This window comes from Pagrus major, chromosome 4, assembly GCF_040436345.1.
Source record: "Pagrus major chromosome 4, Pma_NU_1.0".
In the NCBI taxonomy this organism is placed as follows: domain Eukaryota; kingdom Metazoa; phylum Chordata; class Actinopteri; order Spariformes; family Sparidae; genus Pagrus; species Pagrus major.
In genome coordinates, this window is record NC_133218.1 from 36,300,143 (window position 1) to 36,313,904 (window position 13,762).

The 13,762-nt window shown below is 39.9% G+C and overlaps 1 protein-coding gene across 1 annotated transcript; it reads left to right on the forward strand.

Moving 5' to 3' along the window:
* Positions 1-2,765: 2,765 nt before the first annotated feature.
* On the forward strand, positions 2,766-5,023 carry cartl (cocaine- and amphetamine-regulated transcript-like). Its single transcript, XM_073464099.1, has 3 exons — positions 2,766-2,981; positions 3,935-4,012; positions 4,829-5,023. The coding sequence occupies exons 1-3, from the start codon at positions 2,844-2,846 to the stop codon at positions 4,934-4,936; spliced, it is 324 nt and encodes a 107-aa protein (XP_073320200.1). The 5' UTR covers positions 2,766-2,843; the 3' UTR covers positions 4,937-5,023.
* The last annotated feature ends 8,739 nt before the right edge of the window (positions 5,024-13,762 follow it).

The following is a 13,762-nucleotide window of genomic DNA, read 5'->3' on the forward strand; positions in this document are numbered from 1 at the left end:
CTCTCCAGCTACCGGGCCACACTCTACACCGACTAGAGCTACTGCCGGCACAGATCTCTGTCCTGTGAGCCTCGTCAGCAGCTTTACTACAGTTTTTTTCTCCTTTGCATAAACACAAAAACTGGAACTATGAACACAATTCTGAAAACTTGAAGCTCACGAGTCAAAAACAAGAAGTACGAAGCACATTTACTCGGCGGTTCTTCCGCAGGTTTCAGGATGTAAACGTATGTTGACGTAGCTCTTTTGACAGCAATCACCAATGAGTCATTTCCTCATCGAGAACCTCTTCTGTGTGTCTTCAGTTTTGTGTATTTTCATGATTTCAGATCAGATGAAGGACGACTTGTTCCTGCAGGCTGAGAAGATTCTGCAGTCTGTCCTTTTCTTAAACTCCTTAGATCATCGGTTGTGTCATGAACATGAACATCTCAGAGGTAAATGTTGGTTGTTTTGCAGCTCATGATCTCATCTAATGTGGGATGTAAGATATGAACCTGCAGGAAACAGACAAATGTGCAGTAGCTGAGTCAAAACTACAAAATAAAATGACTCAGGTGAAGTATATCGAAGTATTCGGTTGTGTTTGTATCACTATCACAGCGGCGATAAGCTTTTCTTTGGGCTGCATTTATTGTAAAGACTGATGTTAGCAATTATCACAGAGGCTCAGATAATCAGTCAGGTCTGCGGCGGTTTAAAACCTCGCTCTCCCCGACGGCAAAGACACGATCACACAAAATCAATTTCACTTTCAGAGACGTGTTTATTCGCTTGTTTAATCTCATGTGAGATCATTTATGTATCAGTGACTAAAAGACAGCGAGGTGAGTTTATCTGACGCACATCACATCACAGCGACCTGCATCTGTTTTCTTCTTCTTCTCTAAAGAGGAGCTGCCTCAGAGTGCTGGCGGTCGGCCGTACTTTAAATAATCTGAAGGAAAACCACAGTGGGCGTGTTTTTACTGGTGGTTTTACTTCACAGAGAAACTCTACAGCAACACTTTATATTAAGATCCTTTTAATAAACATGAGTTAATAGATAATAAGGCCTTTATAACTCCTTATGAGATGCTCATTAACATTAATAAGACTTTATAAATGTTAATAGTAACATAATAAACACATCTATCGAGACATATAACAACATTAAAGAAGCAATATGTAGTTTTGGGGAAGTGAAACTGAAAATAAGGTCCTGAACACTGTTTGAAGCTAGAAAGTTGGCAGGGTCCGCCACATATAAACAAAGTTAAACAGTATAAACTGTGTTGTCCTTTTTATTCAGTCATGAAAACAAAGTGAGTTTGATTATTTCGTTTGTTTAGGCAGAAAAAAAAGATATTTCTATCTTCTGATTAAAATGTCTTACCTAAAACTACAGAGTGCTCCTTTAATAACAGCGTCATAAGTTTCTTATAATTGTTTCTAACAATATTACAAACATATTTATTGATTTTAACTTACATATCATGTCATTGTGGAAAATGTGCGTTTTTTAGTACCTTATTAAGATTCATACATACTTTATTATGTATTTATTAGCAGTTAACTTTCTGCAGCAACTGGATCTAAAGCGAGAACAAATCCTTATTAAGGTTAATAAATGTTTTATTATGCACTTATTAAAATATTATTTTATTGTCTTTTACCTTTAGTACGATCGCAGAAGGCTGGACTTGAACCCTGAATGTCTTATAATCTAACAATAAACATGTTTATGATGCTGTTATTAAGACTTTTGTAGTCTTATTAATCTTAATAAGCATTTTATAACTTGTTAACTAACACTTATTACAAGGACGTATATATATAATACGACATAAAGTATTACCGTATTACACCTGACAAACCGTTACACACCTGGATTTGTTTTTACGACAGTGGTGCTGCACTCAGAAACTGTAGGGGGCGCCAAATCACAGAAAAGGCTAATTTCTACATAATATGTTCTTGTGTTTTGCATTATTTTTGCAGTTTTTTAATGCAAACATCAATGTTTTGTACCGTAGCATCCAATCAGAACTGGATCTAATTTAAGTATTTGTGTTGTTGCACCTCCAACCAGACGAGGTCGAGATGGAAACGCAATGTTTTCTTGTCTTTTGCAATATTTTCCTTTGTTGGAAAGAAAACCAACAATGTTTTGTAGCAGAAATAAAGAGGACCCAATGCTAAAAAACAAACATGTTTGCTGTTTATTTCTCTAAAAAGTGAACATTATATTAGATTTTTCTACTGTTTTTGGTATTTGTATGTATTTCGGTACCTTTACCATGAAATGAAACCTGTGTTTATGCTCTGGTTGGGTTTAGGCACAAAAAACACCCGGTCAGGGTCAGAAGAACATCATGGTTTGGCCTCAAACACCTGTTTTGATGGATGGAAATGTCTCCAGGTGTCCTTCAAAATACCCAGGTGTGTGACTCAGATCTTGTTGGCTGTAATAACTTTCACCTTCTATGTGATTGCGTGGTGTTTATGGGTGTGAGGAGATATTTTTTGATATACTTGGTGAGATTTGAACTTTTTGACTCCTGCTCTGACTCTTTCTAAGTTCAGACAGATGTATTCACATATTCTAACATTATTTAGAAGAAGTGGGAGTTTATCCCCCGACCACCTGCAGCCTGACACCCCCGCACACAGCCGACACCCTCCCGCATGCTCCCTCCCGCAGCGGCCCCCTCTCCTCTCGGGCGGGGCTTCACGAGTCGATATAAGAGAGGAGGAGGTCCGGTGGGTGGAGTGAGAAGCTCCCGTGGACCTGCTGCGACCCTCTGCTCCTGCACTCCTGACCTGCTGCCTCCTCCTCCACCTCCTGCACCTCCTCCAGCACCATGGATAGCTCCGGGCTGCTCCGCGGGCTGCTGCTCGTCGGCCTGCTGTCCGTCATGTGTCACGGACAGACGTCCCAGGAAGTGTCCGCAGAGGACTTTGGAGTGGACAAACCGGAACCAGCTGCAGACAGAGACCTGGTCAGTACCTCTACAGTTTGTTATCGATGATTATCTTTGTTCACGTCTCTTTTATTAAACTTTAGAGACACTTAACATCTTTGTTTTGCAGAATAAATAACGATGTAATTGTTAGTAACATCTGTTTGTTCTTGGTTTGTGTTTGTGTTTGTGTTTGTGTTTGTGTTTGTGTTTGTGTTCAGACCTGTGCATATTTAATTTCATGTATTTATTTATAAGAACGACACACGTGAATCAACATTTCTATAAACGTGCTGGCTAATTTTCCTTTTCCTTTGGCAAGATGATTTTAAATGTCTGAATTTAAATAATACAAGTGAATCCTCTTTCTCTTTCATATGGATTTTATGAAATAAACACGTTTCTCATATCTTTAGTTTATTTAGTTTATTTAGTTCAGCCATCTTTGCTCACTACTGTACACCTGAGCCTCTCCTAACCTCAGGTGATAACAAACTACAGCTTATCAACTTCTTTTTAAAATACAAAAGTGAAAAATCATGGTTATCTCATCAGTAGCAGCCATGACAAGCAGTTAATCATCGGTAGTTATCGGTATCAGCTGAAAAAAATACATATCGTGCTTCCCTTTTATCAAGAACTTCTGGTGGAGAAGTTTTTTCCAGATATTCCACGTGTGTCAGGCTTAATTTTGAGAAAATGTCTTTAAAATGATCAACGACATGTAGAATTTTCCACTTTCAGTGGACGGTTCAGCTCTAAAAAGCATCTGGAGTTAATTTCCTGATTATCAAATTGTTTTTAACCTGTTAGTTCGTATCATTAACTTCACCTGGTGTCTTAGAGCTGGTCGGCCTATTGGTGTGCATGATGTATAAATACAGGTGTGTGGTTTTTTTTAATTACATTTTTCAAACAGCTTATTAATCTCCTGTGGTGTGGACTGCAGGTGTTCCCCTCCTCTCATTCATACTCTACTCTTGTCTGAGCAGGTTGAAGCGCTGGAGGCTCTGCTGGGCCGGATGCACAGTCGGATCGGCTCCACCGAGAAGAGAGGAAGCATCCCGCTGGTAACTTTATTCTCTGTATTTATGCACGTTTACCTCAATATCTGTGATTTATAAAGTACCAAAAGTAGATGTACTCAATATATATATATCACTTTAATGCTGCAGGGCTGCTTAATCTGCGTCATAATTCATTTGTTCATAATGTTTTGTCTTAATAATGTGAATCTGTAAAGTAACGAGGAGCTAAATGTACCAAATAAATACAATGTTTCGCTCTGAAATGTAAAGTACAAGTAACTAAATGTACTTAGTTACATTCCACCACTGCCCTGTAAAAGGAAAAAAGGTGTAACTGAGCGATTAACGCTCATCCTCATTCATGTGTATTCTCTCCATCACTCCACTGCTAATTAATTAAACCAGTTAGCAGAAAAAAACCTGCCAGTAATTAAAAGATAAGAAGAAAATGCCAACAACAGTCTTTTACTCTGTTTAATTACAGACTAATCAAGATTGCTGCTTGACGCTAATTAGCTGAAAAGCTACAAAAAAACCCTTTCAATCCCTCCGTCCTCCTCAGTGAAACTGAGAGAATAACACAGAATCAGCTCACGAGCAGGATTTAATTATTTCACTGGAATGATTAAGATCTCACCCTCGTTCTCTCGTGTCACTTAAACCAGAAGAATTAAAAGTAAATGAGGACGATCAATCAAAGCTAATGAGTCAGTGGAAAAGGCCTGTGGTTGTATTCTCTTCATGCATTTCTGTATTTTTTTAATGGATTCCTTCCATCAGTGATGAAGTTTCGGTCTTTTCACAATCTCATTTAAACGTATGTGAACGTCTGTGACCGAGCTCTTTGTCTCCCCTCAGTGTGGGATGGGCGACCGCTGTGCCATGAAGTTCGGGCCTCGCATCGGGAAGCTGTGCGACTGCGGCAGAGGAGCCAACTGCAACTCCTACCTGCTCAAGTGCATCTGAGGAGGTTGTGTCCTTTTTTTCCACAAACACAGCTTCACTTCTGCAGGACAGCGAACATCCTTCACGACGTCGGCAGGCTCAACAGACTGTCACAGACCGACTCCACGCCTCTGGTTTCATTATTTATATCCGTTATGCATCGTTGCCTGAGGATGAGCATGGGTTTTGTATTTCTGACATGCATGTGAATGTTTCATGTTCAATAAACACATTTATCAACTTATATCTATCTTAGTTTTTTCTCAGAGTTCATTATTTATTTACAGGATCTTCTCAGTCCATGTTGCTGTTATTTCTGCTCAATTTCAGGGATGATACAAGAATTTTGCAGCTGTATATTCACATGAATAAATCCTGGTATCAACACACGCTTCGACCTGTTCTCTGGAATTTTATTTTAGCTTCTTGTCGTCTGTCAGTCTCCTCTTTTGTAATAATGGCTTCAAATAAAATGATCAATAAAACCTTTAAAAGGTACGAAATGTACGAATCGGCCACCTGTTGAACTCATACACCAAACAAATAGTGGCAGCATATCGTCAGAGTAGTTAACTGCTGCTAACTGTATTCTGTTCATGACTGTAGTCACTGCTAGCCGTGCAGTTAGCCAGAGAGTTGGTGCTACCGCTACCGTAGGACCTTTTGACTGAGGTTTTCAGGCCTGGGCTTAGCTGGTTAGCATGCTAACTTCAGTAGATATCTATACAACTTTGACATGATGTAAAACCTTTTTCTTTCTTCAAATTTGGTTGATAATTGTAGTTAATTTCAGAATGTTTTAAACTTAAATTTTTACGTATTGCTCCTTTAATAGAAGGCGAATGCGATCTCAGGTTTCAAACTGTCAGCAGTTTGTGTCGAGCTGCACACAAACATCGTGTAGCAGCTTCTTTACTCGCCTCATTCAACATTTTCACCTGTTATCAACAATAATTCACTAATCAGAAAGCAGTCATCTACACAGTTCACCCGTGAAGAGGGTTTTTTCATTGTGTCACGGGGCGCGTCGACTTCATGCACTGTCACGCGTGATGCATAATGCAAAGGTTGTTTGTATAGTATTTGTTTGTGCAGCGCTGATGCCAGAACACATGACGTGTACTCAGCTGGAAGGACAGTACTCTGCAAGTGAGAGCTTTTCACAGTGACTGAAATGAGTTGGATTCTTCTGCAGTGATAATATCATATAATATCTTTCCCCCCTCACACACAAAGTCACTGTTCAGGTTCATGAACCTGTTCTTGTTCTGCTCTTCTGTGGATGTGAACAATCTTTTCTGATTGAAAGTAGGGGTGTCGCCGATAACCGTGATAATCAAAAAATGAAATATTGATATCTTATAAGAAAAAGCTGCAGAAACAGTGAAGGAAGAATAAAGAAGGAAGGGTCATCACATCACTGAATGTTGCTTTGGGGCCAGACGGTGGTGTCAGCTGTATTGAAGTCTATGGGAGATGCATGAAGAGACACACTAAAACCCAACATTCATCTTCTGATGCAGACCGGCTCAGACACTTCAGAGAGCAGGTTAACCACTGATTCTTTTATCCAGGTGATTGACAGGGCTGATAATATTGTGATCTAACGGAGCAGGTCTGACCAAATATCACTGATGAGACTGTGAACAGGAGCCTTTCCTAACTGACATACTATATTTCCACTGACATTTACGTTCTGTCCTGTCCTGACATACATGGCTGACATGTATCAGCATGTAGCAGACACACTGTGTGGCACTTGCTTTCTTTTTTATTTTGGCTGAATGTCAGAATCCCTCTGGATGGATCGCAGTGGCTTCAGATCACCTGTTGCAGGTGTGGACATGGCTCATGATTAATGAGTAAAAGCAGCTTGGGGCCTCCTCCTCTCAGCCAATCAAGGTGTGACGATGCCCTTCTGTGAAGACGTAAGAGAGGTGGAGGATGAAACCCAGGGCAGTCTGTCCATGTAACACTGCAGACCTCAGACACTCTGCTCTGTTTAGACCCTGCTGAGAGTCTTGCTGCATCAGGGCTCTGCTCATTTTTGCATCTCAACAGCTGGACACCTGCAGGTTTTTATGTTGTTGTTTGTCTTAACTGAACCCCGTAATATCCAAAGCCCCTCTATACACCGTCCATTGCAAGCCCCCAGAGAGAGGGGCCTGAAAAGACATTTTCCCATAAGCTTACATCGTGAAAGAAGTGTCTCTAATACAGTGGATACATTTTTATTTGTAAGTGTCACAAACCCCAGGAAATGACTCGTTCCACTATCATAATTTGGAAAATCTAAAAGAGCCACACGGTTAAATATTGTAGTGAGTTCATTTGAGCTGCCTGTCACAGCTGGAAACGTGGTTGATAAGAGAGCTGAGACTAAACCGAAGAGTGAATGTGCTGTAAAACCAAAAACAACGAGCTAAAAGATGCTGAAAGGCTGCAGAGATGGTGGAGCCATGTGTGTTATACAGTCCAAACGTAGCACAGGATGAATTCACCTACAACACATACAAACAAATCCCTGTCAGCATGAGAGCGAAACACTTCTGGACGTGTATTCAAATCCACGCTGTTGCATGAAAACCTTTTGCACTTAAGAAAACTGAGCTTGAGTTATTTCAGAAACCTTTTTTACAAACTGACCTTTCTTTAAGTTTTTACTCTGTCAGAGTCTGGGCTCCCCGCTGCTGCACACATTCACCCACAGCTTGTATTAAATATAGCTCATTCACAGCGTTTGTCGCCGCAGACTGTGACAAATGAAAGCAAAGCATCCAGCTGTGACAAAAGCCACACTTCCAAATAATAAAAAAAAAGTGCAAGTCCAGCTTGCCGGTGAATGTGGCCTGCAGCCAGCTGATACATGCTTTTTCATTTGTCCCGGGAGTCTTCAGAACCATAAAAGGCTGAAGAGCTCCTTTAAAGGTCCTTTGGCTGCTTTTGGCTTTGGGGAGAAGATAGGAGACAAACAGCAGTGTAATGTTTCTGTCGTCCAACGCCTGAAGCAGTTCAGGATGTAATAAAAACAAGTCAATAGTGAATGAAAAGTGTCTTCATTGTTCAGTTCTGCTTCACTGCTTTTATTTTTTGTTTGTTTTTGCCTGTTGCAGAAATGAAGGTTTCATATTCAATAATATTCATCACACTGATGAACTCTTTATGTGTATGACCCTCCTCTTGTTCCTTACAGTATGTGAGAGTCTCAGCACATTGTCACGATGTTGTGATTCTGTTTTATTGTCTTCTGTTTTTTTGTTTTGTCAGGTTCATCCTTATGTTTCATGTTTGTTTTATATTCTGTCTCTGTCCCTTGTGATTGTCCTGATGAGTGTCATCTGTCCCTCATTAGCCTCCTGTGTGTTTCCTCTTTGTCTGTTCCTCCTGTTTCATCTGCATCTCAGTTCCCGGCTCTTTATTTGGTTTGGTTTAGTTTCTGTGTGTTTTGTATTTCCCTGGTTCTTAGTTTTTTCCACCTGCCTGTTTTTTGATCAGCTTTTTTATTAAAGATTGCTTTTTGTTCCACCATTTTCCTGCCTGGAGATCGTCTGGGTCCTGTTTTGCAACAATCACAACACTGCTATGTGTATTTAGTAATAGCAAATACATTTCTATGTTATATTTACATCTATACTGGACACTACAGGTGCAAAGATTAGCTGTATTTTAGTTGCCGTTAATTACCAGTATATAGAAAATCTTTCAAAACCTATACGTTAATAAGCCTAATATATACAGAATGTATCAGAGGATTCATAATTTCACTTTAATGTGGGAAATGAGTCAATATTTGATGAGCACTGTGGCACAAACCTTCAGAAATACTCATATACAGTCATACGTATTTATTTTTGACCAGAGCCTCCCTCAGTCTGACCAAACGGACTCTTTCCTGTCTAATTTCAGTCTTTTGACTTCACGTGCAGACACACCGGCTCACCTGAGCTCTCTGCCTTTGTTGATGCCGGCCTGCTGAAAGCCACAAAGCGCTCCTGTGTTTGTACAAACAGCTGTCACACAGAGCAGAGAGCTGTGTTTAGGCAGCTGAGACGGGCTCTTGTTTCCCAAATACACCCAGGTAAATGTGATCCAGCTGCAAGGACAGTACACCAAACTAGATCATGAGAATAAAAGACAGCTAGTAGCACATGAAGAATACAAACAAGAGAGATCATGTTTGTAGGCAGACGGATAAATATCATTCCTGTAAAGTCACAGGTCAGGAGCCAAAAGCAGACCTGCATGAATATTGATCATTAAAGGTTTCCTTTGCTGCAGACAGACAGTAAACTTTAATGTTTCCCCAGAGTCAGATGAGATGTGAGAGCAATTACTGTAACAGACCTCACTTTACTTTGTTCTGCTGTTTAATGTGACGACCGGCAGACTCAGACGGCACAGAGAGTCATTCAGTGAGCGCCCAGAGGTGACGTTTAAAGACTCAGCTGTTAACCTTTAACCCTGTGATGAAATGGATCTGTATGACTGATGCTCCCTGCTGCTGCCCTCCAGTCTGACTGTATTACTTTACTTATTGATTAGAGATTTGGCAAAAACCCCCAAATGAGCTGCACTCTCACGTTAGCAGCATGATTAAACCCCGCTTACCTGATGATGAGGGATTAAAACGAGGTTCAGAAGAAAAAGACCGTCTCCACATTTGATTATGTCCAAGACATTAGATAATATAACTCTTCCAAACAAGTGTAGATCTCTGTTTAGTTAATGTTGAAACTGGATGGTGTGTTCATCTGGAAGAAACAGAGATTTGTTCTGTATCAGCTATGATATCAAATAGTTTCCAAGTTGTTTTGTAAATGTCTCTTTTACGGGGAACCATTCAATATGTTATCTATATTTAAAAATAGAAATCGATTGTATAGAACAAGCAGAACAAGCTGTTAACAACACTGATAATGTTCCTGCAGATTCTGTCTGCTTATAATTCTGATTTTGTGTCCTGGTTTTGTGGTTTTTCCCTCGGTTGTCCTTCCCAGTCTGCTTTCCCTCCACACCAGGACTGCATCACCTTAATTATCCCTGTCCACAGTGTTTCTCCACCTCACACCTCATCCCCTTGTTAGTTTACTTTGTATTTCAATCCAGTCTTTCGTCCAGTCATCTGTTCTGTTCCCCTGAGCCTGCTGTTATGCTTCTTGTGCTTCTTTGTTTCGTCCATCGATCTTCCCGCCTGCCTTCGACTGCATTTGGCTCCACCTTCTCTGCTCCAGTGTGACGGACATGTTATCACCTTAAAAAACATTATATGGCAACTGTGCCTACCTACACATCCGACAGTTAGCACAAGAGCACCACGATCATTAATTTGGAGTCGTGTCAACCTGATGAATGTAAACTCAATATTCACTCTCCTTCAGCTCTGTGTTGGTCTCCATCATCTCCTCGGGGAAATATCTGGATCTTTGGCTGCTTAATGCTCCACAACGTTCACCAGCTAGTCTCTAACTGTGTCTGTACGACGTCTCTGCAGGAGTTGCAGGTGTGACGCGCCTATAAGTGATCTCTTTCACATTACATACAAGCTAAAGAGATGGGAAATAAAAGCCATTTATTCATCAGGTACTTAAACATAATGTTGCCTAAAACTACATACTGTTTAACAAATGTTCTTTTCTTTGGGCTCGTCTAAAAATCTCTCTATGTTTCTATGTTTGACACACAGTAGAGTCCTGTGATCACATGTAGGATGGGCCACCTTTATAGATAATGATAAACTTTATTTATATAGCACATTTTTAAAACAGAGTTTACAAAGTGCTTCGATAAAACAAGACAACATTGCAGAATAAACAGTCAACAGTCGAGTCGAAGGTGAAGTTAAAACAAGAAAATGTAAAAACAAAAAGTCAATATGAGTCATTACAAGTAAAAGGAATAAAAGTGATAAAAGAAAAAGAAAGGGAGGAAAAGTAGTACAGAAATAGAAATAAACAACAGAATAAAATCAATAAAGGACGATCAGAAGACGACGTCACATCAGAGGAATTAAAAGCAGATAAACAGACGGATGACAGATGAAAAATCAGTTGAAAGATGTCTTCACATGAAAGCAAGTCTATAAAAGTGTGTTTTAAAAAGTGATTTAAAAGAAGTTACTGATTCTTCTGGTTGCTCCACAGTCGAGGGGTCCTGACGGCAGCAGCACAGTCGCCTTTATTTTTCGAGCTTGGACTTTGGAGCCATCAGAAGGGCCCCGACCCGAAGATCTGAGGCTGCCAACAGGCTCGTCTGGGGTCAGAAAGTCTAATTCATGATATAAAAATCTAACTTCACTGTGACTGAAACATTTGTGTGAAGCTGAACTGTGAAAAATGTGATTAAAGGGGTTTAAACTGTGGTGTTGTTTGCAGGATATAATGCTCAGAGCATTTAATTACACTGAGGTAATTACCACACGCTGTGATAAGGTTCTGTTAATGTCAGACATGGATTAGTAACGGACCGGTGCCACAGAACACTGAACTCATTATTTTACTCAGCACATTTTTTATCTATTCGACAGAATACTGCTGATTTCTCCCCAGTGAGTGAAGCTGTTCAATACTGGACGGTTCATGTTCGATGGGTTAGTGTGAATCATGCAGACGGGTGGTGTCGAAGGTTTATGTGTAATGTATTGACAACACTAATGGTGTTATCAAGTTTTATGTCTTTGCACTGGATAATGAAGCAGAAATGACAAAACAAATTAATGGACAGAAAGAAAATAATTAAATAAAAATAGTACAAGAAGATTAAAACTGCACAAAATCTACAGCAAACATTAAAAAGATGTTTATGTATTAAAACCATTGAAACAATGCTAATTCTTGCACTTAAATACATTAATATTGGTTATTATGCTCTCGTGTTGTCATAATAGTAGCTGAATAAAAGAGATTCCATGTTAATATCTGTATTTTTCCAACCACAATTAGATCAATTTAAAAAACTGTTGGATTACAGCATCTTTCGTTAGTATATTTTAATTATAAAGTGTCGCCTGTAGGTGAAAAATAAATCAAATGATTGTTTCTGCACCAAATATATTTTGTTTTTGCAAATCATCTTGTGAGCCTGCAGCCTTGGAGACAAAATCCAGAGCACATTAATGTGATATAATCAGAATAATCTTTATTTTTAAAGCTTTTCGAAACAAGGAGCTTCACACAACGCAGGAAATTTTAATTATGAAAAGAAGTTAACGCCTGAACACTTACTCAGAAGTTTAATAAAGACGACGTTTGGATCTTCATCAGGTCGAACTGTTTGAGACGCTGAAAAGCCACGGCTGTATTCACACATCCTGCAAACCAACAGGCTGACGGCTCCGTGATGGCAGGTGTGGTTAATCCTCCAAACTCCACAACATTCAAATACACCTCGATGTTTTTTCACCTTCTTCTCATGTTTCCTGATCGCCTCGCACCGATGTGATGTGATGTGCGTACAACCGGCCTCTACAGGAAGTTAAATTAACAATTATAAAAACAAAAATCACATTAAATTAAACATACAACAAGGAACCGGTCACAAGGTTGGGTTCAGACTTAACCACGTTGGGTAAATCATAAAATTAAAACCATTTTTTTCCTTATTGCTGAGTGCTGAGGATGAACTGAGGAGGCTCACAGCCTGAGGACAGAAGCTGCTCTGCAGTCTGGTGTTACGGCACTAAAACAACATCTGCTTTGTTTCATATTACCGTTATTAATCTTACATAGTCACTCATCACTCTGCAACCTGCAAACAACTGTGTTTAAAAAAGGCATATAGTATTAAAGATATGTTGCTTCTTTCTTTCCCTCGCTTTCAAAACAAGTACCACTTTTGTCCACAGGGGGCGCCAGAATTTAAAAAAATAAAAGCTCCTTGTAGCTGCTTTAAATGTGGGATTTGTGGGAGCATGTGTCGCCTCGTAAATCACGTCATTGCTTCCATGGATGATGCTTTACACGCTCTGAAGTGCTTCTGCTTGGATGTAGAAATACACTGACTCTGTTTATTTTTTTCAGTTGCCATAAAACGTCACCTACTTCTGCATTTCTTCAGCTGAATGTAAGAATCAGCTGAACCCTCGTGAAACACTCCTGTGTTTATAAATCACATTAATGCTCCAGACAACTCACAGTGATTCCATTCAGACTCTGCGAGCTGTAAAAGCTTATGAAAGGATCCATCACGCATATCTCTGGGCAAGACGGGTAATTGGGTTCTTGCATTTTCGATATGAATGGTTCGAGTATTGAGCTAACACAGCGGCATGAAAGGGAAATCCATTAAAACTGAGATGTAATTCAAATGTAACTCAAGGCATCAAACCTTCATTCTCATTTTTTAGGTCTTTACCAACACGCTTTGTTTGTGTGTGTGTGTGTGTGTGTCTATGGATGGATGCACACAAAACATCAGAGCTGTGAACAAGAATGGAAATGTAATTATTATAAGCAGCTGCTCAGATTATAAATAATTTCATCAGGATGATAAAAACCTGCAGGGAAGAAAAACACAATCTGTGTCGGCCACCAGCATCACTGATGTTAATGAGATTCCTCCAGACCGGGTTACTACAGAATAAAGCAGCAGACAGAACATTAAGTGGCTGTCTGGACTCGCTGGAGACGGAGAGCGGAGTCAAAAGTTCATCTTTTAAAGGGTCAGTTCACCCAAATTACAAAATCTCATGTGATCTCATGGGGAGGCAGATGTAAAGAAACCGGAGATTAGCGTGTTGCAGTGGGACAAAACCAAAAGCAGGAGGTTAAACGAGTCTGGATGAGAGGGGAGGCGGTCAACACTGGTTTCTATCCTTCAGAGAGAACTGGGGGTGAGATTTTAGCTTTCAGT

Coding starts and splice junctions, on each gene's coding strand:
- cartl (XM_073464099.1), top strand. CDS start 2,844: ATGGATAGCTCCGGGCTGCTCCGCGGGCTGCTGCTCGTCGGCCTGCTG. Junction 2,982..3,934: donor CAGCTGCAGACAGAGACCTG/GTCAGTACCTCT, acceptor TTGTCTGAGCAG/GTTGAAGCGCTGGAGGCTCT. Junction 4,013..4,828: donor AGAGAGGAAGCATCCCGCTG/GTAACTTTATTC, acceptor GTCTCCCCTCAG/TGTGGGATGGGCGACCGCTG.